The sequence below is a fragment of the Muscardinus avellanarius genome (assembly GCF_963383645.1).
Source record: "Muscardinus avellanarius genome assembly, chromosome: 21".
NCBI classification, from domain to species: domain Eukaryota; kingdom Metazoa; phylum Chordata; class Mammalia; order Rodentia; family Gliridae; genus Muscardinus; species Muscardinus avellanarius.
In genome coordinates, this window is record NC_137807.1 from 13,451,331 (window position 1) to 13,479,186 (window position 27,856).

Genomic DNA, 27,856 nt, shown 5'->3' on the forward strand with positions numbered 1-27,856 from the left:
AGAAGGCTGCTGACTCTCAGTCTGGCAGTAAGAGGACCGAGAGGCGCAGCGCTCGGGCTGGATGCGGTTAGGAAACGAGGCAGGCGGTCCAGCCGGCAGGTGGTTAACAGCCAAACCACTGAGAGCGCGGCACTGGGTGTGTGTATGTCTCTATGCCTGGATTTGTATACATGTTTGTGTGTGGTGTTGAGACCAATCCCATAGCCTCACACACGCTAGGCAAAGCACTCTAGCACCCCCGTGTTTTGGTTTTGGGTTTTTTTGGAGGGGGTTTTGTTTTGTTTTATAACATACATATATACATATACACATATATAATGGATTGAACCCAGAGGTGTTTTATCTCTAAGCTACACCCCTATCCCTTAATTTTAGGGACAGGGTCTTGCTAGATTGCTGAAGGTCTTACGATGTTGCTGAGGCTGTCCTCGAACCTGCAATTCTCCTGTCTCAGCCTCCCAGCCCAACTCCTCAGGCTGTCCCGGCCTGGATGTGAGGATTCGAGCAGCTCCCTAGCCCTGAAGACATCTCTGAAGGAGCCAAATCCCATCACACACAGCAGCTGGTGGACAGAGCTCACTGTTCAGCTTCGTGGGTAGCACTGTGCGCGGCTCCCTGGAATTCCCAGGCAGCTCCAGCTGTGCGGCTCAGAGGAAGGCTCAGAGGGCCCGCCCCGCCTCACCCTGCCCGCGTTATCTCTGCCGCAGTAAAACTGAGATAACGCAGATTTCCACATCTTGAAATCAAGGTTTATGTGCACCTTTAGCCTTAAAGCTTGGAGATATGAAGATAAAACTACACTAAGCCTATTTGTAATGGAAGACAGATTAGAAATGCATCCTCAGGGGCCCATCCCAAAGCAAGCAGTGAGGTGCCAGCTAGAAGCAGCTGGCTCCTGCAGGCCTTTCAGGACTGTGGCTTAGATTCATGGGAGGAGAGAAGACGTTCATCATTTGATGCCAAGTGGGCACTCGTCCATCCACGTATCCATCACTGACCAATGGTCTGCCACGTGCATTTTATGTTTTTTGGAAAGAGTTATGTTTCTTGCTCTGCTAGACAGACCCACAGTAAATTACACCTAGCCAAGCCAGCCTTCCACATTCTAACCTGCCCAGAGAGGTTGGCTGCAAAAAGCCCATCCTGTAAGGCGGGGACAACTAAGAACCAAAGGCTGATTTTCCAGAGGTGCCTGGCAACAGCTGGGGACACACGCAACCTCTGTCCCTTGGTCATGGTATTGGATGGGCCGGCCGGCCTGCCTGCCTGCCTGCCTGCCTTTCTTCCTATGGTACTGGGAATAGAACCCAGAGTGAGTCTACATCCCAGCCTTTCTGTTTGTTTGTTTTTTTTAAGCAGGGTCTCACTAGGTTGATGGGAGTCCTACTATGTTGCTGAGGCTGTTCTTGAACCTGTGATCCTGCTGTCTCAGCTTCCCGAGTCTCAAAAGCAAGGTGCCTGGCCACCTAACTAATGAGGCGTGGGGGTGGGGAGCAAATCCTGGGGTTACAAACGCTCACCTCCAAGCCCAGCTCCACACAGCTAGATTATAGGGTAGATTCATGGGGCTGTAAACCGGTCCAGAAAATAAAAACCCTAGTTTGAGTAAATATTCCCCTGGGTTAAATAACAGAGAACAGAAAAATACAGAATACAGAGTGTAATTTTTTTTTCTTTTTTTGAGGTACTGGGGATGGAACCCATGAGCATTCTACTTCTGAGCTATACCCCCAGCCCTATTTTTTATTTTTTATTTATTTTTTTGACGGTACTGGGGATGGAACCCAGGGGCATTCTACCTCCATGCTACACTCCCAGCCCTATGTTTTTGTCTTTTTATTTTTAAAGCAGGGTCTCACTGAGTTGGGAAGGGCCTTGTTAAGTAGCTGAGGCTGGCTGCAAACTGTTGATCCTCTGGTCTCAGCCTCCCAAATGCTGGGATTATAAGTGTGTACCACCATGCCTGCCCCACTTCTTCCTTCCTCTCTCTCTTCTCTCTCTCTCCCTCCCTCTCTCTTCTCTCTTTCTCTCCCTCCCTCCCTCCCCCCCCCTCTCATTTATCTTTGGTGGTACTGGGGCTGGAACCCAGGGCCTTTCTACCTCCAAGCTATACTCCCAAACCTATTTTATTTGGAAACAGGGTCTCACTAAGTTGCTGAGAGCCTCACTCAGTAGCTGAGGCTGGCTTTGAACCTGTGTGATCCTCCTGTCTCAGCCTATCAAGTACGGGGATTACAAGCATGCGCCACCACGCCCAGTTTATTCTTTATTTGTTGAAACAGGGTCTCACTGAGTTGCAAGGGGCCTCACTAAGTAGCTGAGGCTGTCCACGAACTGCGACCCTCCTGTCTCAGCCTCTCAAATGCTGGGATTACAAGTGTGCGCCACCACGCCCAGCAGAGTGTAATTTTTCAAAAGGGAATAGTAGCCAGGCGTGGTGGCACACTCTTGTAATCCCAGCATCTGGGAGGCGGAGACCAGACGATCGCGGTTTGCCAACAGTCTCGGCTGCTTAGCGAGGCCCTTCGCAACTCAGTGAGACCCTGTTTCAAAAATTAAAAGACACCGGGCTTGGTGGCGCACGCTTGTAATCCCCGCACTTGGGAGGCAGAGACAGGAGGATCGGGCAGGTTCGAAGCCAGCTGCGCGCACTGGCTTAGGAGACCCTGTTTCCAAATTTTAAAAATATAAAAATAGGTCTGGGAGTGCAGCCTGGAGGTAGAAGGGCTTCCAGGAACCCCAGTACCACCAAAAAAAAAAAAAAAAAGGAAATAGTACGCTCACACGCACACATGCACAAAGGACCTCTAAATGAAATGCAATAACTAAAGAAATCGGCCCCTTCGTGGCTGGGGCTGGGGGCTGGAGTGGGGAGGGCCGAGAAGGACAAGGGGCCAAGAGGAAAGACTGTGCTACTGTAAACTCTTTTGGGTTTTTTGGATTCTAGACCTTGTGGTGGGATCAATTAAAAATTAGTAAAATTCTGACAAGGACCAGTGTGGTGATGCAGGCCTGTAATCCCAGTACTTAGGAGGCTGAGACAACAAGATCACAGGTCGGGGGCTAGCTGCAGCAATTTAGCAAGACCCTGTTTCAAAATTAAAATAAAAAGTTCGGGGTGGGGGCGGTCACACAGAGGTACAACGCCCCTGGGGTCAATCTCTAGTACCAAAGAGAAAAAAAGTTTTAAAAGCATATACCAACAGAATGGGAGAAAAATTTTGCTAACTATTCCTCCAATCGAGGACTAATATCTAGAATATAAAGAGAACCCAAGAAAGTCAACACTAAGAAAACAAATAGCCCAATTAAAAAATGGGCAAGAGAGCCGGGCGTGGTGGCGCACGCTTGTAATCCCCGCGCTTAGGAGGCAGAGACAGGAGGATCGCACAGGTTCGAAGCCAGCCGCGCGCGCTGGCTTAGGAGACCCTGTTTCTAAATAAAAATGTAAAAATGGGTCTGGGAGTGTAGCCCGGAGGTAGAAGGGCTTCCAGGAACCCCAGTACCACCAAAAATAAAAAATAAAAAAATAAAAAATAAATAAAATGGGCAAGAGAACTAAGTAGACACTTCACAAAAGAAGAAATTCAAATGGCCAAAAATGTATGAAAAAATGCTCACCATCATTAGCAGAGAGATGCAAACCAGAACTACCCTGAGATTTCACCTAACTCCAACTAGAATGGCAACCATTCAAAACACAAACAACAACAGGTGCTGGCGAGGATGTGGAGAAGTGGGAACTCTAAACATTGTTGGTGGGATTGCAAATTAGTGCAACCACTTTGGAAAACAGTATGGAGAATCCTCAGAAGAATGGGAACAAATCTACCATTTGATCCAGCAATACCACTTCTGGGTATCTACACAAAAGATAGGAAGCCTAACTACCAAACCAATGCATGTGTATCTATGTTCATAGCTGCACAATTCACCATAGCCAAACTATGGAACCAGCCAAGATGTCCATCAACAGATGAATGGGTTACAAAACTGTGGGATATGTGGACAATGGAATTTTACTCAGCCATAAAGAAATGACGTCATTTACAGGAAAATGGATGGAACTGGAGAACGTGATGCTAAGTGAGTTAGTCACAAAAAGTAAAAAGTCAAATGCTCTCCCTAATCTGCGGAAGCTAGGGAGAAAATGGGTCATAGGAGGAACTCTAGGCAAAGAAAGAAAAATTACAGATGAGTAAGTAAGGTAGCCTAACAGAGGGGATGGGAGGGGGAAGAGGGAAATTCCCCAATATACACGATTCACATTCACAAACATATCAATCACTAAGCCAAACATGAGAAGGGGGAAGGTGGGAATTGGGTAAGGGCTAATTGGGTGATGTGTGCACGTATGCCTCCACCATGTACTCCATTAAGATGTATGACTACAATGCACCAATATATTTCTTTTTAAAATGCATGTATAAAGCCAGGCATCGTGGCGCACTTCTTGTAACCCCAGCATTCAGGAGGCTGAGACTGGAGGATCATGGTTCATGGACAGCCTCAGCTACTTAGTGAGGCCCTCCACAACTTAGTGAGACCCAATTTAAAATTAAAGAAAAACTAGGGCAGGGGGTGTAGCTCGGAGGTCAACTGCCCCTGGGTTCCATCCCCAGACCCGCAAAAAAAAAAAAAAGCATACATAAGCCAGGCGTGGTGGCGCACACTTGTAATCTTAGCATTTGGGAGGCTGAGACAGGAGGATCGCGGTTCTCGACCGGCCTCAGCTACTTAGTGAGACCCTTTGCAACTCAGTGAGACCCTGTTACAAAAATTGGGCTGGGAGTGTAGCTCAGAGGTAGAATGCCCCTGGGTTCCATCCCCAGGACCACAAAATAAATAAATAATAAAAGAATAATAAAATAAAATAATGACATAAGTGTACTCATGTTTGGGCGGCTCCCCAGCCCACCAAGGCCCACTCCTCTGACCTCCACCCCACGGCAGGCCTTTCCCTGCACCCAGCTTCTCACTGCCTTTCCCTCGCCCCGGGGCTCATGCTCCTCGGAGCTCCCAGCTGCCCCATCAGGATCTTCTGGTGTTGTCCTGGACCCACCATTGCTCCTGTCTCTCTCCCGCCCAGCTTGGAGCACCGCGGCAGGCAGCGGGGGTCTCCCCTGGCTTATTCCCGGCAGTATCTGCTAAAGCAGCAAAGTATGATCTGTGCTGTCTCCAACACCAGGGGAAGATGGGAGGCTCCCTTGGACTTCCGCAAGGATGCTTTAGTAATTCCCCTGGTGTGTATAGAGGCCTGTGCTGTTTCAGGGCCACAGACCTCCAGGCGCGAGCGGTTGCGCCTGAGGACAGAGTGAAGACTGAGATACCCTGAGCCAGTTTAGTGAGCTCCCTGTGCTCTGCAGACCACGCCCGGCCTCGGGGAGGAGCGGGGGAGAGGTGGTTACCTGCGGGAGGTGGAGGGGACCCGGTGGTGTTCCGTGCCGGACTCCTTCACGAGGTTTCCCTTGCAGCATATGACCCTTAGTTTATCCTGGTAGGAGGAGGCCAGGTAGATGGCTCCTGAGGATATGGCGGGGCCCAGGTAGCGTGGGTTGGGGATTTCCAGGTACGCGCGGGCAGGGGTCCTGCAGGGTTCAGATGAGAGTTTCCACTCGTTGCAGGTGGCATCGGTCACCGGGCAAGTTAGGGAGAAGCACACACCAGCCCGCCCCCCCACCCTGAGCGCTGGTGCAGAGGAGACCCTTACCCCAGCGAGGAGCGCGCCTGGATCTCGATTACTTCGAGTGAGTTGAAGTGGGTCACAAACAGGTAGGGTTCCCTGTAGGCTGTGCGGCCACAGCAGAGGAAGGACAAAGAGGCAGAATGAAAACCTGGCCGAGATGCATTCCCTGACCCATCAATCCCACCCATTCCCTGACCCATCAATCCCACCCGAGAGGATCTGCCCTTCAGATACTTCCCCTGCCCTGCAGCTTGTAAGAGCAGAGGATGGGACACAACTCACGAGCACGAGAGGGGATCTGTTAAGTAGGTCATGGCAGGCCTATGGGATGCTTACAGCTATCAAAGTGCAAGGTGACGCTCTCGCTGCGCTGGCGGAAAACGCCTGAGGAACACTGCTTGGTGCGTAAAGCAAAGTTTAGAAGAATGTGCAAAGCGTGCTATCATGCTGATTTGAAGCTGGGGGAGGGATATGAGGACGTAACTCAGTGTTAAAAGGGCTTGGCCTGGCCGGGCGTGGTGGCGCACACTTTTAATCCCAGTACTTGAGAGGCTGAGACAGGAGGATCCTGCAGGTTCGAAGTCAGCCTCAGCTACTTAGTGAGGCTTACAGCAACTTAGTGAGACCTTGTTTCCAAATAAAATATAAAACTGGTCTGGGAGTATAGCCTGGAGGTAGAAAGCTCCTGGGTTCCATGCCCAGTACCACCAAAAAAAAAAAAAAAAAAGTATATTTTTATGTGCTTGCATTTGCAAAGAGCACTAGAAGGCTATGAAACTCATAAAAGGTTTCTCTTTAGCAGAGTAGGAATAGGGATATATGGGTGAGGCTTTTTATTATACACCTATTTAAACTGCTTGTGATATACATTTTTTTTTTTTTTTTTTTTTTTTGGTGGTACTGGGGTTCCTGGAAGCCCTTCTTCCTCCGGGCTACACTCCCAGACCTATTTTATATTTCTGAAACAGGGTCTCTTACGCCAGCGCGGCTGGCTTCGAACCTGCGCGATCCTCCTGTCTCCGCCTCCCAAGCGCGGGGATTACAAGCGCGCGCCACCACGCCCGGCCTTGATATACATTTTTAATAAATTAAACTTAGAAAAAGGCTGTGTTCACTGGGTGTAGTATAGGTGCCCGTATTCCCAGTACTTGTGAGGCTGAGACAGGAGGATCACAGGTTCGAGGACAGACTCAGCAAGGAGTGAGACTCTCATCAACCTAGTGAGACCCTGTTTCAAAATAAAAATAAAAGACAGCTGGGGTTGTAGCTCGGAGGTAAAATGCCTCCAGGTTCAACTTCCAATACCACAAAAGAAACAAGGCCACATTCATAGATATGTAGATATTTCTGGTAGTAACCCTCTACATCATTGCCTTACTGAAAGCAGAGATCTGATAAGCCCTGTTTTCTGCAGAAGGGGCAAAGTCATTATCATTCTCGTGGCAAACCATGGCTTTGGTGCTGGGCGCTCAGTCGCACCTGCCTGCACTCAAGTCTCCTGCTCTCTGCCTGCCTGGAATGTGCACTGACCCTGTGGCCTGCTTTAACCAGGAGGATGGTGAGGCCAGAGGGCTGCCAGCCTCCACCTCTGTGTGCTCAGAAGCAGCCCCGTGGAGAGGAGCCAGGCCTCCGGCCCCAGCTGCTCCCCGCGCCCAGCACCACTGTCCGCTGCCTGTGAGGCTGTTTCTGACTCCGTAGCTGTTGCAATTCCCCTACTGACACCTCGTGGAGCCGAACTGTCCAGTCAAGCAGCGGAATCATGAGCAACAACAAGGTGTGTTTTCAGCCCCTAAGTTTTAGAATGGCTTCCCGTGTAACAACAGATGAACAGCCCCCAAGGGCATTTCAGCCATAATGGTGTTCAGAAAACTCAGACATGCATGCACGCATCAGCACATGTGTGTCTTACTCTTTAACCCAGAAGGGTGTCTGATCGTGGGGCACTATTTGACAATGCACAAATATTAGTTCAAGGATATTCGTCCCAGTCTTGTTTCCACTAACCAAAAGTGGGCATGAACTAACTGCTCTGCCCAGCAGGAACTGGGTTACGCTAATAGGTTCAGTATGTCATCGGATATCGAACAGCCTTGGAAAACGACATAAATAACCTCACAGGGGACGGCTTCCTTTTTATCCTGAGAGCTTAACGCTTCACCAAGCTGGACTGTGGGCTGGTGGACCTGGCGCAGGCAATCCATCACTGAGTCTCAGAACAGCTACTTGGGTGGCTGTTACACACGGCTTGTGGTGGCTCATGGAACCCTTCAGCTCAGCGTTTAAGGCGAAAGGAATTCCCCGGAAGTTCCTTTCCAGAACCCCAACTGCTGGGGACAGCAGAGGCTGCCCCGCTCCCGTACCAAAGGCCAAGGGCAGGCGGCTCCACTTGAGGTCGTCTGTGCGGCTGCGCCGTCCGTACGGATCCACGAACACCCCGAATTCTGCAAGGTGCCAGGAGCACAGGGGTGTCAGAACTGGAGTGGCGGTGCTGGTGACACAGGACGAGGTGACACAAGGAACAAAGCCCGGGGGACAGCCGGACAGACTCAACTGGGTCATGAGGGCCTGAGACCTCTGCTGAGCCGGCTCCCAGGAGGAAAAAGGAGGATACTTTCTAAAGTGTTAAAAAAAAAACTATCTAAGTTTAGCTGGGCACAATGGCTCATGCTTATAATCCCAGTACTTGGGAGGCTGAGACATGAAGATCACAGGTTCACTGCCAGCCTCAGTTACTTAATGAGGCCCTCAGCAACTCAGCAAGACCCTGTCTCAAAAAAAGCTGGAGCCGGGCGTGGTGGCACACGCTTGTAATCCCCGTGCTTGGGAGGCTGAGACAGGAGGATCACATAGGTTCGAAGCCAGCATCAGCTACTTAGGGAGGCTCTCAGCAACTTAGTGAGACCCTGTTTCCAAATAAAATATAAAATAAGTCTGGGAGTATAGCCCGGAGGTAGAAAAGCCTCTGGGTTCCACCCCCAGTACCACACACACACACACACACACACACACACACACACACAGCTGGAGGTGTAGCTTGGAAGTAGAATGCCCCTGGGCTCAATCCCCAGTACCAAACACAAATTTATTATTATTATTATTATTATTATTATTATTATTATTATTATTTGCAGTACTGGGGTTGAACCCAGGGGCATTGTATCTTCAAGCTATACTCTCAGCCCTATTTTTTGTTCTTTATTTTGAACTAGGATCTCACTGAGTTGCAGAGGGCCTCATTAAGTAACTGAGGCTGGCAGTGAGCCTGTGATCTTCCTGTCTCAGCCTCCCAAAAGCCGGGATTACAAGCGTGCGCCGCACGCCCGGCTACAAATTTTTTTAAATTAAGTTAATTCTAAAAAGGGGGTTCAAAGGAAGAGGGGAGAAGAGGGAGAGGAGAACTGGACAGAGAAGGGGAGGCCTGCCTGCTCTGTGGAGAGTGCAATGGAGCTGGGAGGCCCGTGTGCTGGTCGGGGAGCGGGGCCCACGTTCCCCGCACCCGGCAGGCCCTGCCCATCCCCAGGGCCCGGGCCTGGACTCACCGTGGAAACACAGCAAGTACTCTTCCCGCTGCCCCGGGCCGTTCACCTGCACGATGGAGACGGGAAAGCTGTTGGAGGAGGCAGCGAACACGGCAGGCGCCAAGGAGTGGTCGTTCTTATCCAGGAACTCTGTAATGGCGGGTGAGAGGCGGCCGCGGGCGTGACTCCCCGCTCTCAGGCAGGCCGCCAGCGGGGCAGGGGAGGGGGCCCGGCCTACCGTCGAGCGTGTACTGCTTCATGTCGAGCTCGTAGAACTTGTTGGTTCCGATGAGGATACTGTAGTTGGTGAAGTGGATGCAGCTGCAGGGCTCTGAAGTCTCTATCTCCTGAGACGGGAGCAGAGGAGCACGTCAGGCAGCACAGGGCGGCCCTGTTCCCGCCGCTGTTCTGTTTCTGCCTTAAGCAGGCCTGGCGGACAGGTGCCACGCAATCGCTGGCATCGTCACACAGAGCCCGCCGCCCTTCACGTCGGGGTGACCAGGGCCATTTGCTACCTACTTCCTGAGTTCTAGGGACCCCCAAGCTTGTGTGTGTGTGTGTGTGTGTGTGTGTGTGTGTGTGTGTGTGTGGCATTGGGGAGTGAGTCCAGGGGCATTCTACCTCCAAGCTACACCACCAACCCTATTTCATTTTTATTTTGAAACAGGCTCGCACTAGGTTGACAAGAGTCTCACTACTTGCTGAAGCTGTCCCCAAGCCTGCAATCCTCCTGCCTCAGCCTACCAAGTACTGAGATTACGAGTGTGTGCCACCACGCCCGGCTTACATTCCTATCTTAATTGTCTGCTTCCTATTTATTTATACTTATTTTTAGGACAATCCTAATGTCATTAAAAAAAAAAACAGGCATGCTTATTCAATTATTTTTTATTTATTTATTTTTGCCATACTGGGGATTGAACCCAGAGGCATTCTACCTCCAAGATACACCCCTAGCCCCGTTTTTTATTCTTTATTTTGAAACAGGGTCTCACTGAGTTGTGGAGGGCCTCGCAAAGTTGCTGAGGCTGGCCACGAACCTGCGATCCTATGTTTATTCTAAATAGTGGCCAGAAATGGTATAGCCGCAATGCTAGCTGAACATTCTCCTGAAGCCATGAGCATCTTTTAATTTATTTCACTTCATTCTCATCCGCATCAGCATTGCTGTTTATTGGCAACCTGCTAAGGATGAGGAATTCAGAGACAGCATGACACAGTGAATAGGCTGGGCTGGGCGTGGTGACACAAGCCTGTAATCCCAGTACCTGGGAGGCTGAGACAGAAGGATCACAGGTTCGAGTCTAGCCTCAGCAAGTAGTGAGAGTCTTATCAACTTAACGAGACTCTGCCTGTTTCAAAATAAAAATAAAAATAAAATAGGGCTTGGAGGTAGAAATCCCATGGGTTCAATCCCCAGTGATAAGAGAGGGAGGAGGAGAGGGGGAGAAGAAGGGAGAGGAGGAGGAAGAGGAGGATTAAAAGGAGGAGGAGGAGGAGGAGGAGGAGGAGGAGGAGGAGGAGGAGGAGGAGGAGGAGGAGGAGAAAAGAAAAGAGAGTCAAGAAACCCAGCTTCAGTTTTGACCCTGACGTTCCTCAGCTCCCTCCCAGCTTTGACAGTCCTCCCTGACAACCAGGAAACCATTGTGAATAGTATGGTATGGCCAGCTTGGCCCCTGGCTCCTGTGTGCACTCGATAAACACAAAAACTAAACGAAGCACCGCAGCTACCGGCAGCTCTGGGCTCTTCCAGGAAGGAAGGGTCTTGGTCCGGAGGGGTGTCACCCCAGGCTAATGCATGCAGAGTGGAAGGAACCAGACACCCAGTCCCCGAGACGCAGCTTTCCACGCCGGCTTCTCAAGAGCACAGATGGCCGGGCCCCGACTCACCTTCCGAATGCAGTACTTGCTGAGGTTTTCGTTGTAGCGGAGGATGACGACTTTGCTGGGCATGGCTGCACAGATGCACAGCCCGTTCTCAATCTGCAAGACCGTCGGGGAAAAGAAAGAAAGCGAAAGGGGTCAGCAAAGTGGATCCTGGCTCTGCAGCAGCACAGGGAAGGAAGAGCAGTGTAGAGCAGGGTCTCTCAGCCTCGGCACTTTTGACAGCTTGAACCACGTCAGCCTTGGTGGTGGTGGGTCCTGTGCACTGTGGGACGACGGGCAGCATCCCAGCTCTGACCTGCTAGATGCCAGTAGAACCCGCCAGCTGGGATAATCAAAAATGCCTCTAACATTACCAAATGCCCGCCAGAGGGCAGGACCGGCTGGCTGAGAAGCAGCACTTGAATGGGTCCAGGGAAGGCCTCAGGGGTCCACCTGACACCACATACAATTTCTATGTATGTGCCTCTGGCTAGAGACAGATTCTTTTTTTTTTTTCTTTTTGGTGGTACTGGGGGTGGAACCCGAGGGCTTTCTACCTCCGGGCTATACTCCCAGACCTATTTTATATTTTTATTTGGAAACAGGGTCTCACTAAGTTGCTGAGAGCCTCACTAAGTTGCTGAGGCTGGCTTCGAACCCGTGCGATCCTCCTGTCTCAGCCTCCCAAGCGCTGGGATTACAAGTGTGTGCCACCACGCCTGGCTGAGAGAGATTCTTTTGACAACCTTATGCTGATTGTAAAAAGACAGGGCAGGATGAAGGAAGGGAGAGAAAAGGGACCAAAAATTGTTGTAAGAATTTGAAGAAAATTCTGGTCCCAAGCAAAAGTTCTTAGCTGAGATCTGTATATACATAGTTCTATATCAAAATTCTTTTTTACTCCAACAGCTGAATTGTTTTTTTAACCTCTCACAACCAGACCTTTGTCATTCACCAAGAGTGGAAAAGAAGCTTAGCCCTCAAATCGGTCCTAAAATGAGTATCAGCAGTTGGGTGAGGTTGCAGAGAAGGGGTCGGGGAGTAGGGGAAGAAAAAAGGAGCTGGCAGGAAAAGGGAAATTGTTAATAATGGTCTAGTTCTTGGGGATTCATGGATGTTTAATGTATTACTGGGCTTTATAATTTATATGTAGATTTCATATGTTTTAAAAATATTTATTTATTTATTTATTTATTTATTTATTTATTGGTCTACGGGGCGGGGTGGAACCCAGAGGCTTTCTACCTCCGGGCTATACTCCCAGACCAATTTTATATTTTGTTTGGAAACATGGTCTCACTAAATTGCTGAGAGCCTCACTAAGTAGCTGACGCTGGCTTTGAACTTGTGCTATCCTCCTGTCTTAGCCTCCCACGCACGGGGATTACAAGTGTGCGCCACCATGCTCGAATAAAATATTTATTTTTAATGTGGCAGGCACTGGAAAGTGATCCCAGCTCATTCCTCTGAGCAACACTCTCAATTCTATTTTTTTAATTTTGAAACAGGGTCTTGCTGGGCGTGGTGGCACATGCTTGTAATCCCAGCATTTGGGAGGCTGAGACAGGAGGATCGTGGTTCGAGGACAGCCTCAGCTACTACTTAGTGAGGCCCTTTGCAACTCAGTAAGACCCTGTTTCAAAATAAAGAATAAAAAATAGGGCTGGGGGTGTAACTCAGAGGTACAATGCCCCTGGGCTCCATTCCCAGTACTGAAGAAAAAAAGTGGAAGGGTCTCAAATTGCTGAAGGCCTCATTAACCTGCTGTGGCTGGCCTTGAACCTATAATCCTTCTGTCTCTGCAGGATGTTGGCGTGGTGGCGCATGCTTGGGAGGCTGAGACAGGAGGATCAGCAGGTTCGAAGTACCACCAAAATAAATAAATAAATAAATAAATGCCAGTAAAAAAAAAAAAATCCTGTCTCAGCCTCTCAAGTACTGGGATTACATATGTACACCCCCATTCCTGGCTGATTTCCTATCTTTTATTTAGTACTTCAAACAATATAATAAAATAATTTCTATTTTTTTTTGTCATACTGGGGATTTAACATGGGGTATTCTACCTCTAAGCTACACTCCCAACCCTATTCTTTTACTTTTTAATTTGAGACAGGGTCTTACTAAGTTGTGGAGGCTGGCTGTGAAACTGTGATCATCCTATAATCCAACCACTGGGATTATAGGCATGTACCACCACATCCGTGTATAATTTCTAGTTTTTAAGAAACTAATTTTTGGAAATGAAAATGTACATTTTTTAAAGTAACTTATCATTCACAGAAGAAATTTTATAATCTGTGACACAGTAATAAAAAGTCCTATCAAAATTTCAGAGTGCAACTAAAATAGTAGTTAGAGGAAAACGCATAACCTTAAAATGGTTCTACAGCAGCCAGGCATGGTGGTGCACAGCTGTAATTCCAACATTTGAAAGGCTGAGGCAGCAGGATCACAGGTTCAAGGCCAGTGCTCAGTAAATTTGTGAGATCCTGTTTCAAAATTAAAAAATAAAAGGTTGGGGTTGGGGTTGTACCTCAGGGGGAGAATGTCTCGGGATTTAATCCCCAGTAAACACACACACACACACACACACACACACACACACACACACACACACACTTATATTAAAAAAATGCCCCAAGAAGTCAGTGAGCTACAAGAAAATTACAAAAGGAATAACAGAAGAAAATCAGGGAAAACTTAAGGAAGGGGCCTGGCGTGGGGCACATTTGTGATCCCAGCACTTGGGAGGCTGAGAGAGGAGGATCACAGGTTCGTGGCCAGCCTCAGCTACTTATGAGGCCCTCCACAACTTAGTGAGACCCTGTTTCAAAATAAAGAATAAAAATAAGGCTGGAGGTAGAATCTCCCTGGATTCAATCCCCAGTACAAAAAAAAAAAAGATTAAGATTTCAATAAAATGCCAAGAATGGCGGTGCATTCTTGTAATCCCTGAGACAGGAGAATCACAAGTTTACAGCCAGCCTCAGCAACTTTGTGAGGACCTCCACAACTTAGTGAGACCCTGTTTCAAAATAAAGAATAAAATGGGGCTGGGGGTGTAGCTCAGAGGTAGACCACCCCTGGGTTCCATCCCCGGGGCCACAAGAAAGTAAGAGGAAGGAAGGAAGGAAGGAAGGAAGGAAGGAAGGAAGGAAGGAAGGAAGGAAGGAAAGAAAGAGAGAGAGAGAGAGAGAGAGAGAGAGAGAGAGAAAGAAAGAAAGAGGAGAGAGAGAGAGAAAGAAAGAGAAGGGAGGGAGGGAGGAGCGAGCCAGTGAGCAAAGGCCTGACAAGCCTTACCTTGCCAGCAGCAAACAGGTGGCAGCCCTTGACAGCTTCGAAAACGTTGGGCGCGATGTCCGGCTGGGCGGGAAGGTGCGACTGTGCCAGGGACTGCTTGACTTTCTTGACGTCCACCAGACACAGCGCCCGCTCTTCCCCTGCAGAGCAAAGGGACCCCGTCTGTCAGCGAGGAGCCAGTCCCAGACGGAAGCAAATCTTCCACGTCTCCCTACAGAGGTCGCTATCCTTTACCTGCCACCCTTGGGACCAGACGTGCTTTAGATTTGAGCCGCTGGAATACTTAAACACACATGCGATTTCTTGGGGCTGGGACTCCAAAGCTAAACACAAATTCATTTGTTTCATATAAACCGTAGACACATGAGGTAATTTTTTTTTTTGGGGGGGAGTACTAGGAATTAAACCCAGAAGGTATTTGACCTCTGAGCTACACCCCCAGCACTATTTTAACCTTTTATTTTGAAGCAGGGTCAAATTAAGTTGTTGAGAACCTAAGTTACTGAGGCTGGTCTTGAACCTGAGATCCTCTCCTCTCAGCCTCCCAAGTTCAGCTTATGTAAGGCAATTTTATACCATATTTCTAATGCATTTTGACTGTGACCCATCACAGTAAAAAAAATAAATAAAAATAAAAAACTAAAACGCCCTCGTCATTAGGATGATATATTGAAGAATCTATAACTCTCAAATGGTTCAGAAAAAAAGTTGTATAGATGCGTGTAGAAAGAGAAAAAAAATTGTAAACAAACTGTTAACAAGTGGTAAATGTAGACGAGGGGCTGAGAGGTCTAGACATGAGGCGGCGACATCACAGAGACCGTGGCAGCAGGACACCCTCGCGAGGTCCTGGCCCACTGCGGTCGGCTGAGATTGCAGCGAAGGCTTCACTGAGCGTGAGGCTGGCACTTGCTTGGCTTAGATGCAGTCTGGGCACCCTCAGGAGCCCAGGTAACTGGGAGCTCAGTCCCCAGCTGGGAGGGGCTGTGTAGCCTCTGAGAGACAAAGCATGCTGGGAGGGCCTTACATCACCGGGGACACGCTCCCGGAAGCAGGTTTCATGAGCCCCCTGGAATTCTCTGGAGAGGGTTGTTATAAAAGCAGGCCTGGGCCCATCTGGCACCGTCCCGTATGGAGGTGCAATCTGCTCCCTCCTGCAAGCACCCATGAAGCAATGCAGCCAGCACGCAGCCGCCTGGGCTCGGGGCCTCTGCGTCAGTGAGCTACAGAAGTCTGCGTTCATCAGCCACCTATCTCGGGAATTTCATTAGAGTGACGGGAAGCATCACTCACTTAACACAGTGCTGAGATGTCCGCTGGGGGTGTCAGACTGCGCTGAACACCGAAAGGAAACCAATGTGGGCAGAGAGGGCCCGTCAGCCGAGGCTTGGCACCGATAGGGACACAGAGCGGAGAGCTGCCCGCTGCCGGGAGGGCCTGCCTTCATGATTCAGAAGCATGCAATTCAGTCCTCAAGCTGTTTCTCTACACGTGAAGAAAAGGGCCACGTCTGTGGCTCACCTGCTATCATGAGTAGCTTGTCCAGGTCCTTGATGATATAGATTTGGAAGACTGCTCCGATGCCGGGGACGTGGGTTAAGGAGTTTTTCAAGACATTCAGTGCATAGAGCCCTTCCTCAGTGCCCACCAGCACCACCTGGAAGCGCAGAAGTCCAAGGCCAGGACATGAGCACGACCGTGCCTCCCCGGCAGGCTTAGCACATAAGCCCGGCAAGGCCTCGCTGTCCCGACGGTGTGTGCCCAGAAAACACTACCTGGTCACTGAAGGGCAGCGTGCAGTTCATGTCCAGCCGCTCATCGCCTTCCAGCTTCAGCAGGGAGTTTCCAAGCAATTTCTTTACATGTGTGAAAGAAAAGCGGAAGGGGGACACAGTGAGATGGAAGTGTTCACGCACGAGCTCCCCAAAGGACAAAGAGAACTTTAAAGCCACACTCAGAAACACACATCTGCTCTTTGCGGGCCACAGGATCACTATTTTTCACAGTACTGGGGATGGAGTAGGGCCTGGCATGTCCTACGCAGGGGTTCCACCACCGAGGTCCACCTCCAGCCTCTTGCCCAGTACTGGGGATGGAGTCAGAGCCTGGCATGTCTTAAGCAGGCGTTCCACCACTGAGGTCCACCTTCAGACTCTTGCTCCTGTTTTGATCTGAGCTCCAAAGGCCAGACAGGGGCATTACTGGTATCTGTGGGGTGTTTGTTAATTAGCATCAGAGTTAAAGCTTGGCTTGGACACAGAAGCGAGTTTCGTAGACACAGAAAACTATCCTGATATAGGACATAAGCTGACGCTGTGGAGGTTTCGCCTGCAAAGGGTTAGTAAGCCACAAAGAAGGTTTCTGAGGCCCCCGCCCCCAGGCTACAGCAAAAAGTGCAAGGTGTGGCCAGCAAACCAAGAAGCCTGTGACCCTCTTTACCTGAACCCACGCGGGCAGAAGCTCGTAGGAAAGATGGTCATGGGCCTAGTGTGCACATATTAATGTGGATTTCAGTGCAAGGCTCACAGATGCGACAACACAGCAATTCACCCAAACCGGCCTACCCGAGAGCGGGGCTCTCTTCACCAACTGCTAACGCTTACAGTGTTTATCAGGAGCCCAGTGCCTGAAAAGAGCTGTTTTGTCTTCAGTGGACTGAATACCAAGGAGCACACGCACTCCGCGCCTCCCGGGCCGTTCTGGGGAGATGATGTCACTCAAGGACACCTACGTTCCCAGCATCTTGGAGATAAGTAGGACATTCAACCTGCCCACAGAGGAGCAGGCGCGGAAGCAGCGGGGAGGTTATGAAAGGCCCTCCCGAGTAGACGTGGCTGCCGCGGCCCAGTGAGCTAACTACGGCCAGCGCGCTTAGCCCTCACGCCTTCGAGCTGAAGGCGCTCGCTACAGTAAACAGCGAGAGGCTGGGACTCCCTGCTGCTGTCTTGGGCCTGCGCTTTACTGACACAAAACTCCTGGCCATGACACAGGCTGTTGCCATCACCCCTCAGGGAGCCGGGGGAACCGAGTCAGACGGGAAGCCTGTGGTCTGGATCAGTTGCCAAAACCAGCCGCTCTACAAAGACCAGCTCCGGCGCCGCATATACTCACAGCGTCGGCTTCTGCCTTTTCCCTAGAGACTCTCCCACCTGCCACCACAGACTCTAGGGCGGCGACCCAGCGCTGCTTGTCGGGGAAGCTGGGCGCGAGCAGGTAGAGGGTTCTCCCGGGCCAGCAGGTGGTGTGAGGGTGGGACTCCATCTTCAGGATGTATGGGACATCTAGGAGATTACACAGAGAGCAGAGGATTGGGTGTGGATCTCCCCGTTCCCGCCACAAGCACGGCTCCGAGGGTGAGGCAGGCGGGCCTCCTTGGCAGGGCCCCCCCTTCGTCCACGCCCCTGCCTGCCCAGCCCGCTCCAGGAGGGGCGCCTGCCCTCTCCTCACCTGCTTTGGCTGTATTTGCGAGTTCAGAAGCACCGACGGCACCATGAATAGATACGTCCCCGTCGGGAAGGCACAGATCAAAATCCTCCACCGGCCTCTGTCCAGCTTGGTGCAAAGAGGAAGGGCAGAAAGAAAAACCAAAGAGCAGGCACAAAGACGAGGAGTGAGAAGAGCGGAGAAGAGGAGAGAAAAGAGAGAACAGAGAAAAGGAGAGGGAGAGAGAGAGAGAGACAAGGTACATGTGTAAAGAGAGGTGCACGAGAACAAGGAGAGGAGACAGGTGTGCAGAGAAGGCAGAGAGGGAAGATAAAAAAAAATAAAGTGTGTCAGATGCAGTAGCACAGTCAAATTTCTGATGACGATGCGGATTTATGGGTTAGTTGGCGGAGGCGGAAGTTCTCTGAAGGTATTAGCAGGTGGAATCTTCTGGGCAGCCCCCTGCGGGTTCCTCGGGGGGGAGACCTACAGATGTGAGCATCGCACCAATAACCTTCAGCAAAGAATCTTGGCTTCCAGTTTTCAAAACTGGAAGTCGTGGCGGGCTCGCGAGGCAGTCCAAAACAAACCAAGCCTGCACGCCAGCGCTGGGAGACCTGGGGTAACCGCGTGCAGTGGAACTCCCCCTGAATTGTTAATTTACCTTCTCTGGCTTCATTGTCATAAATGAGGACTTTTGATCCCTCCAGGACAATGTACTTCCTGTCCCAGCCTTGCTGCCCTCGTTTGTTATTCCTGGGGAAAAAAAGATGAGAAGGAAAAAAAAATGTCTGAACTCGGAAGAATCAGATCGGAGGGCGGGCAGGGAAAGGAGGGGCCTGGAAAAGCCACTTCCTAGAAAACAGAGGGACCGGAAGTGTGATGGCTTGGGTTTAGACTGTCCCCCTAGCCTCACGGAAACCAGGCAGTAATGCTAGAAACAGGGCTCGTTGCTAGGGAGGGTGGGGCCTTAGGGATTACATCTCCTGCTCCCTCCCTCTGCTCGCTCTCTGCTCTGGCCTTCGTGATGTGAGCCGCAGAGCCCATGCACGCTCTCTCTCCACTCTGGCCACCATGCCCTGAGCCTCAGACCCTGGCTTCATGTAAACTGAACCTGGAATCTCAAAAAAGCCGTAAGCAAGTAAGCCTTCCTTCTGCCAAGTAGTGTGGCGAATTTGCTTTTGATGGGAGCGGTGGGAATGCCCGCGCAGAGAGCAATTGACCCCGGCCCTCCAGCCCAGGCCCTGCCCGAGCCCGCGCCACCCTGCAGTGGTACCTGGGCACCTTCATCCACCCCTCCAGGTGCACGCTGCTGCCGGGCTCCTTGGTCTGGAGACCCGGGGAGTTCATCTTGTCCCGGCAGAAGGCCTCGGTGAAGTGCATGGCATATTCGGCGGGCAGGCCGCAGGTGGCCGGCAAGCACGTGGAACACTTGGGATGACACATTACCTGGCATTCTAGGAGGAGAAGAGACACGCTCAGCTGCCTTTCGGCCATTTCTTGTCCTGTAAGCCAACCCCAGGGCTTCTGCACCCCTGGCCACACATGTAAGTCGGCTCGGGTATCCAGGTGGCCCCTAAGCTTTCCCGAGTGCCAGGCCCCTTCAGAGAGAAGAAGCGAGAGTGCAACGCTCTCGACCCAGTGTCTCTGGCTTCACTCCAGGCTGCCCACAAACAGGTGTGCAAAAGACGGGGCGGGGGTGGGGGAGGGACCTGCCTGGCAAAACCAGGCGGGAAATTGGCAAAGATCAAGGCGTTCTGCAAATGAAGTCAGAGTCATGAGTTGAACACACACGAAATCGCTGCTCTCACAGGGGAAAAATAGCGTCCGCCCACATCAATGGCAAGCTTGGAAGTGCAGGCGCCAGAGGACAAGGAACTGCCAAAGCGGCACCTGTCTGAAGGCCCAGCGCACACTCACAGGCTGCCCTTACCCAGACACTTGGATGCCTGGCGTCCAAAGTGCACGGTGTCCAGACACACGGCGCACTTGGTGGCTCGCATGTTCAGCCCCACGTTGAATCGGTGAGGAATGTTGTGGTGCATTCGCTCCTTCAGACGCCGACTAAATTCTGGAGGGAGAGTGTTTTTAAAAAGTCATTAGAGTGCTACGAACGAAGAATAAGAGGACAGCCCACAGAATGGGAACGAATATTTGCAAATCATATAAGCCTCTACGTGTATCTAGAATGTATAAAGAACTCTTACAATTCAATAATACAAAGACAGACCACCCAATTAAGAAATGGGTCAAGGATTTCTCTTGTGTGTGGAGGGAGCGGGATTGGGAATCTAGGGGTGTTCTACTTCTGAGCTACACCCCCAGAATTAATTTTGTATGTGTGGCACTGGGGATTGAACTCGGGGTATTCTACCTCCAAGCTACACCCTCACCCCAACCCGTTTTATTTTTATTTTGAAACAGGGTCTCACTAGGTTGATGAGAGGCTCACTACCTGTTGAGGCTGCCCTTGAACCTGCGATCCTCCTGTCTCAGCCTCCCAAGTACTGGGATTACAAGTGTGCACCACCATGCTTGCGCTATTTTGTTTTTTATTTAGAAACAGAATTGCAGTAAGTTGCTGAGGGCCTTGCTAAGTTGCTGAGGCTGGACTCGAACCTGTGATCCTCCAGTCTCAGTTTCCCAAGTACTGGGATTACAGATGCACACCACCTGGCTGGGTCAAGAATTTGAATAGATATCTTCCCAAAGAAGATAACTAAATGTAAAAAAGCCAGGCGTGGTGGCGCATGCTTGCAAACCCAGCATTTGGGAGGCTGAGGCCGGAGGATTGTGGTTTGCAGACAGCCTCAGCTACTTTGTGAGGCCCTTTGAAACTCAAGTGAAATCTGGTTTCAAAATAAAGAATAAAAAATAGGGTGGAGGGTTTAGCTCAGAGGTCAAATGTCTCTGGGTTTCATCCCCAGACCTGCAAAAAAAAAAAAAAAAGTCTAGAGCCGGGTGTAGTGGCGCACGCTTGTAATCCCAGCATTCGGGAGGCTGAGACCTGGAGGATCGCAGTTCACGGACAGCCTCAGCTACTTAGTGAGGCCCTCTGCAACTCAGTGAGACCCAGTTTCAAAATAAAGAATAAAAAATAGGACAGGGGGTGTAGCTCGGAGGTCAAATGCCCCTGGGTTCCATCCCCAGACCCGCAAAAAAAAAATAAAAGTCTAACAGCAGCAGAAACGATGTTTGACATCATTAGTTATTATCCATTTCATGACCACTAGGATATCTAGAATCCACAAAATGGGAAACAAGTGTTGGTGAGGATGTGAAGAAACTGGAACCCTCATACATCGCTGGTGAGATTGTAAAATGGTACCGCCACTTTGGAACCCAGTCTGGCAGCTCCTTAAAAAGTTATCACAAGACTCAGCAATTCCTCTCCTAGATAAACACCTAAAGGATTGAATTATATGTTCACACAAAAACAGGTGCATAAATGTTTATAACGGTATAATTTATGAGAGCCGAAAAACAAAAATAACCCAAATGTCCATCAATGGATCAAATAAGATATACTAGCCATGCAGTGGAATATTATAGAGTGAAGAAAAGCCTGAGGTGAAGCGATGGCATGTGCTACGACACAAACGCACCCCAAAACATCACGTTCCATGACAGAAGTCAGGCACAAGAGACCACATGTAGTAGGGTTCCATTTATATGAAGATCTAGAGGGACACATCGACAGAAACAAAAGGTCGACCAGTGGTGGCCAAAGTGGAGATGGGCATACAGGTGAATGGAAAGCATGCTAAGGAGTTCAGAGGCTGCTATGGGGGGAGGAAGTATTAAAAAAAATAAGTAAATTAAGTGTGATGAGGTTAATACAACCCTATGAATTTACCGAAACACTGAATTGTACTTTTTTTTTGGGGGGAAAGGGAAGTGATGATTGAACCCAGGGGCTTTCTACCTCTGAGTTACGCCTCCAGCCCGTTCTTTCTTTTCTTTTTTTTTCTTTTTTTTTTTTTACTTTTTATTGGTGCTTTGTAGTCAAACATCTTAATGGAGTACAAGATGGTCGCCCAATTAGTCCTTACCCAATTCCCTCCCCGTTCCCTCCCCCTCCTCCTTCTCTTAGTGATGGACTTTGTGATGTTTGTGAATGTACATCATGAACATTAGAGAATTTCCCTCTTCCCCCTCCCATCCCCTCAGCTCGCCTTATTTACTCATCTGGAGGATTCCCTTCTTCGTCTAGGATTCCGCCTATGACCCATTTTCTCCCTAGCTTTTGCATATTAGGGAGAGCATCCGATTTCTTATTTTTGTGACTGACTAATCTCACTTAGCACAATGTTCTCCACTTCCATCCATTTCCTGATAAATGCCTCCAGCCCTTTCTAAAAATTTAAAAATTTTCTTTTTGTGTGTGTGTGGTACTGGGTATTGAACCCAGGGGCATTCTCCCTCCGAGCTACACCCCCAGCACTATTTTTTATCTTTTTATTTTGAAACAGGGTCTCACTAAGTTGCAGAGGGCCTAAGTAGCTGGGGTTGGCTGTGAACCCACAGATCTTCTGGTCTCAGCTTGAATTGTACTTTTTTTTTTTTTTTTTTTTTTTTTTTGGTGGTACTGGGGATGAAACCCAGGGGCCCTCTACCTCTGGGCTACACTCCCAGACCTATTTTATATATTTTTATTTGGAGATAGGGTCTCTTAAGCCAGCTGAGGCTGGCTTCGAACCTGCGCGATCCTCCTGTCTCCGCCTCCCAAGCGCGGGGATTACAAGCGAATTGTACATTTTAAATGGGTGAATTGGGTGGTATGTGAATTATATTTCAGTAAAGCTACTGAAAAACTATTAGAGCAAATTAGTTATACATTATGAAACTTTTTTTTTTTTTTTGGGTGGTGGTGGTACTGGGGTTCCTGGAAGCCCTTCTACCTCCGGGCCACACTCCCAGACCTATTTTTACATTTTTATTTGGAAACAGGGTCTCCTAAGCCAGCGCGCGCGGCTGGCTTCGAACCTGCGCGATCCTCCTGTCTCTGCCTCCCAAGTGCGGGGATTACAAGTGTGTGCCACCACGCCCTGCTATTCTTTTTTTTTTTTTTTTTTTTTTTTTGGTGGTATTAGGGTTAGAACCCAGAGGCTTTCTACCTCCTGGCTATATTCCCAGACCTATTTTATTTTATTTATTTTTTATTTTTTTGGTGGTACTGGGGTTCCTGGAAGCCCTTCTACCTCCAGGCCACACTCCCAGACCTATTTTCACATTTTTATTTGGAAACAGGGTCTCCTAAGCCAGCGCGCGTGGCTGGCTTGGAACCTGCGCGATCCTCCTGTCTCTGCCTCCCCAGCGCGGGGATGACAAGCGTGCGCCACCACGCCCGGCCTGAAACTATTTTAATATTGACAGGTGCATCTAGATTTATATGAATCAACTTGAAATCTCCATTAGCTGGGTGTTAGAAATTATATTTAATTTAGCTGGGTACGGGATTACAAGCACACGCTTGTAATCCCAGCATTTGGGAAACTGAGACCAGAGGATGGCAGTTCACAGACAGCCTCAGCTACTTAGTGAGGCCCTGTCTCAAAATAAAGAATAAAAAATAGGGCAGGGGTATAGCTAGGAGGTAGAATGCCCTCGGGCTCAGTCCCCAATAACACACACACACACACACACAAATAAATATTAAAAAATAAAAGGTATTTTGCAGTGTATAGAACACTATTATATTAATTTAAAGTGAGGATTAAAAATATGCTTATTTTGGCCAGGCATGGTGGCGCACACTTGTAATCCCCGCGCTTGGGAGGCGGAGACAGGAGGATCGCGCAGGTTCGAATCCAGCCGCTCGCGCTGGCTTGGGAGACCCTGTTTCCAAATAAAAAAATGTAAAAATGGGTCTGGAAGTGGAAGTGTAGCCCGGAGGTAGAAGGGCTTCCAGGAACCCCAGTACCACAAAAAAAAAAAAAAAAAAAAAGCTTATTTTCACACAGTCTATATATTCATATAGATACATTAATTATATCGTAACAGATATAAAATAATATACAATGATATAAAATAATAGAATTTATATCTTTATGTCTTTATAAAAGACATAAAGATACATGTATGAACTACTAGACTACAATGGTTGACTCGAATAAGAGATCTGAGATGAGGAGAAAGGAAAAACTTCTTACTCTTTATACTTTATACTTTTAGTAGTACTTATAATGTTTTATTATATAATTATATTTCTTAGAAGGTTAAAAACAATCCCTACATCCCCAATGACCTCTTAAGAACTCATATGGAGCAGGGCATGGTGACGCACGCCTGTAATCCCAGTGCTTGGGAGGCTGAGCCAGAAGATCACAGGTTTGAGGGCAGCTCCAGCAATTTAACAAGGTCTTCAGCAACCTATTGAGACCTTGTTTCAAAATAAAAGAGAAAATAGCGTGGTGGCGCACGCTTGTAATCCCCGCGCTTGGTAGGCAGAGACAGGAGGATCGCGCTGGTTCGGAGCCAGCCTCACTAGTTTAAGAGACCCTGTTTCCAAATTAAAAAATATAAAATAGGTCTGGGAATGTAGCCCGGAGGTAGAAGGGCTTGCAGGAACCCCAGTACCACAAAAAAAAAAAAAAAAGAAAGGAGGAGGAGGAGGAGGAGGAGAACTAGAAGAAAAGAAGGAAGAAGAAGAAGAAGAAGAAGGAGGAGGAGGAGGAGGAGGAGGAGGAGGAGGAGGAGGAGGAGGAGGAGGAGGAAAGAGAAAATAGGGCTGAGGGTTTAACTCAGAGATTGGGCTGAGGGTTTAACTCAGAGGTAGAATACCCCTGGGTTTCATAAGCAGTACCCAAAAAAAACCCAGAATGCCTAAGGTAGCAGGGTGCCTGTAATCCCAATACTTCAGAGGCTGAGACAGGCGGTTGCCAAGGCCGGTCTCAGCAACTTAGACTCTCAGCAAACTAAGGAGAACCTATTTCAAAACAAAAAATAAAAGCAGGGCTCAGGATGTAGCTTGGAGGTAGAATGCCCCTGCGTTCAATCCCCAGTACCAAAAAAAAAAAAAAAAATATGGTTTGAATGAGCCCCCCAAAGTTCTTTTTATGAGAAACTTAATCCCCAAATTCATGTGATGATGGAACTTGAGGCAGAGCCTTTGGGTAATTAGGCTTAACTGCAATCAAGGTAGAGTTCCCATGATGGCTTTCATCTATAAGACAGGGAGAGACCTAAGCACACTCATTTTGTTCTGCTACGTGATGCCCTCTGCCTGCTACGATGCAGGAAGTAAGCCCTGAGCAGATGCCAGCCGGATGCTGGAGCCACGCTCTTGGACTTCCCAGCTCCCAGAACCACGAGCCAGATACACTTCTTCACAAAGTGCCCAGTCTCTGACGTTGCTATAAAAACAGACAATGGACTGAGACAAGCGCTTACCCTCCGGGGTGGACTCCTTCCTGCGGCTGGACGGCGGGGCGAGCAAGCTCATGGCACTGGGCTGGTGCTCGGGAGAGCGCACAATGGCGGACATGGCGATCTGCTGCCTGGCGGTGGCGGGCGTCGATGGGTGTGGGTGGTCCGTGGCTTTGCGGTGGGCAGCTGCGGAGAGACCAGTGCAACGCATTCTGGTTAGCTGAGCCCCCCAAGAGGACCAGACTGAGAGGCTGTCCCTGGGCTATCTTTCAAGGACCCAAGACCCATCATACCAACTTGGCAACACCAAGGAGGCTGGACATGTTTTAGACTTGTGACGTCTGGATTGAAATCTCAGGGCCATGAATAAGGATGGCGAACTAGTCTTGGCCAGTCCCATGGAGGCTGCCCATGGTCTTGCACGTTTTGTGGAGAGAGCTCCTACCTTCCTCCCGGGCGGACCGGAGCTCGATGCGGGTCTTCTGAAGGGCTTCCTCCAGCTCTGCACAGCGAGCTTTTTCCTTCTCCAGGGCCAGTTTCAGCTCATTGTACTGCAGAGGAACCTGTGTGGGCAAAGCAGGGTCCTCTTTCCGTCGACTAAATAAACCCTAGCAATGGAAACAGAGATATCTCCTAACTCGTGGAAAGTGGCTAGGAGAGCTGGCTCACGAGGAGCAGACCACCAAGGCTGGGCGGATACTCACTGTAAGTGTGTTTAGTAAAAATGGCATGTGAAGGGGGAAGGGTAGGCGGAGCCCCAGCCCGTTCCCGCCGGCTGAAAAAAAAGTGGGGTGCGGAAGTTTTCACCAAGAGGGTTAAAGATGCTTCAATGGCCACCACCTCTTCCTTTAGCATTCCCAAGACAGGAGAGTCATTCCCTCAAAAAATGGGATCAGGAGAGATGGAGTATGGAGCCAGGAGAGATGGTTCAGGGCTCGCTCTCGACCTGGAGCTTGTCTCATGGTGCTTGGTGACAAGATAGAGAGAGGGGTGTTTTTAGAAAGAAAGCAAGATTTTAAAAATGAATGCCAAAATGATGTCAAAACAAGGGGCTTACGAAAAACACAACAAAACAGCAAATGGAAACATTTACTGCACATGGAAGAAAAAAGGAAAATAGAATAATGCCGGTGAGACAAAATAAACTTGAAAAAAACAGGTGGAAACACTTTAACTCCATTAAGGGACAGAACCAGACAATAGTCCACTGCTAAAATAAAAGAGATTAAATATCATAAGCACAACAAACACATAATCACACAGTGAGCGAGGAAATCCTTCCATGTGGCCACTGCTGAGCAGGCGGCAGCCTCTGAATACTGGGCTCATCCCCGACGGTGCGGACCGCACAGGGACGCGCGGCCACTGCTGACCTCGGTCCTTCACTTTCTCCTAAGTGTCCAAGTCCTCAGGCCCTTTCCCAAAACTCCGCTGCACAGCCACTGTGTCGTACTAAATTCTTTGGAAGGAAACTGGAACCCCTTTAGAAACCTTCCTGGCATGGACAACACTTGGCACACCTCGTAGGAGGGCTTCAGTTTGGGGGAAGGATGGCCTGGGCTTGGTAAAAACAATCTTCCCAGCTGGCCCAGTGGCACACACTTGTAATCCCAGTTATTAGGAAGCCTGAGACAGGAAGATCACAAGTTCTAGGGCAGTCTGGGCAACCTAGCAAGCCCATTTCAAAATAAAATTAAGGGGCTGGGGTATAGTTCAGTGGCAGAGCACCCCTAGGTTCAATCTCCAGTACTTCAAAGAAAAAAGAAAAAAAAAAAAACTTCCCATGTGCCCCTATGTGTAACCCTGGCATTTGTTCTTTTGTTTATAGTTTTTAATTTCTTACAATTTTAAAAGGATGGTACAGGCCTGCTAGAAGGTGGAGCTGTTGGGCTGGGCACTTTGGCGAGTCACTTAACTCCCAGGGCTCCGCCTCCTCGTTCGCCAATCAAAAGCACCAGAGAAGGTAATTTACAAATCCTCTCTACAGTCCCATACAGGCCACCTAAGAACTGGTCGAGAGTTCCTACTAACCTCTCTGAAGCCCCATACATGGGCCTGCTGATGCCCTAGAGCCCTGCATAATGATTTTCAAGCCTGTCTGGAACTTTCCCTATATGGCCTATGCATAACCCTTTCTCCCTGGGACCACCTCAACCCCAGCTACTATGTGAGAGGGGAAAAAGTCACTCCTGAACAGGGAGACTTTCATAGCCATGAACACAGTCTGTTAGACCTGACCAGAGATACCCTGATAGAGGCTATTCTAATAAGTTTGAAACCCAGTTTCAACCCAAACTAAATCAAGGAAGTGTATGCATATTTCCCTTCTGTGTTCCTACAGTTACATCTCACAGTGGTGTCCACCGAGTCAGATATAAGGGAGTCAGACCGCCAGGTCCCACCTGGCGAGCACCTCGACCCACCTTTTTCTTCTTAGCAGGCTGGTCCATTTTGGCTTGCAGAAAATCAATGAGTTTGGTTTGTTGAGAAATAGTGCCTTCCATTTTCACCTTTTCATGAGAATAGAGAACCTAAAAGGCATGAAAATAAAACGGTCTTCAGAGCCAGACGGAAGTGTGCTTTTGAAATTTGGTACAGTAAGAAAAGAGGAAGCAAAGTTGTCAGGATCCTAGCATAGGAAAATTCAACATGAATGGCACCGAGTCAATATTCATTTAGTCCCAATTTTACC

General features: G+C 49.2%; 1 protein-coding gene across 3 annotated transcripts in view; it reads right to left on the minus strand.

Moving 5' to 3' along the window:
- Positions 1 to 27,856, minus strand: part of CIT (citron rho-interacting serine/threonine kinase) — a gene marked incomplete at both ends in the record, with an annotated part of 188,114 nt that overhangs the window by 2,730 nt on the left and 157,528 nt on the right. For 2 of the 3 annotated variants that reach the window (XM_080717686.1, XM_080717684.1), the window contains 17 exons: positions 5,409 to 5,588; positions 5,711 to 5,789; positions 8,047 to 8,127; positions 9,226 to 9,354; positions 9,443 to 9,551; positions 11,095 to 11,187; positions 14,374 to 14,513; positions 15,895 to 16,030; positions 16,149 to 16,229; positions 17,485 to 17,654; positions 17,821 to 17,925; positions 18,461 to 18,552; positions 19,073 to 19,253; positions 19,730 to 19,867; positions 25,189 to 25,350; positions 25,610 to 25,772; positions 27,588 to 27,695. In XM_080717686.1, coding sequence (XP_080573812.1) covers positions 5,409 to 5,588; positions 5,711 to 5,789; positions 8,047 to 8,127; positions 9,226 to 9,354; positions 9,443 to 9,551; positions 11,095 to 11,187; positions 14,374 to 14,513; positions 15,895 to 16,030; positions 16,149 to 16,229; positions 17,485 to 17,654; positions 17,821 to 17,925; positions 18,461 to 18,552; positions 19,073 to 19,253; positions 19,730 to 19,867; positions 25,189 to 25,350; positions 25,610 to 25,772; positions 27,588 to 27,695 — 2,147 coding nt within the window. The remainder of the gene's footprint in view (positions 1 to 5,408; positions 5,589 to 5,710; positions 5,790 to 8,046; positions 8,128 to 9,225; positions 9,355 to 9,442; positions 9,552 to 11,094; positions 11,188 to 14,373; positions 14,514 to 15,894; positions 16,031 to 16,148; positions 16,230 to 17,484; positions 17,655 to 17,820; positions 17,926 to 18,460; positions 18,553 to 19,072; positions 19,254 to 19,729; positions 19,868 to 25,188; positions 25,351 to 25,609; positions 25,773 to 27,587; positions 27,696 to 27,856) is intronic. The other variant, XM_080717685.1, reaches the window with a different exon arrangement.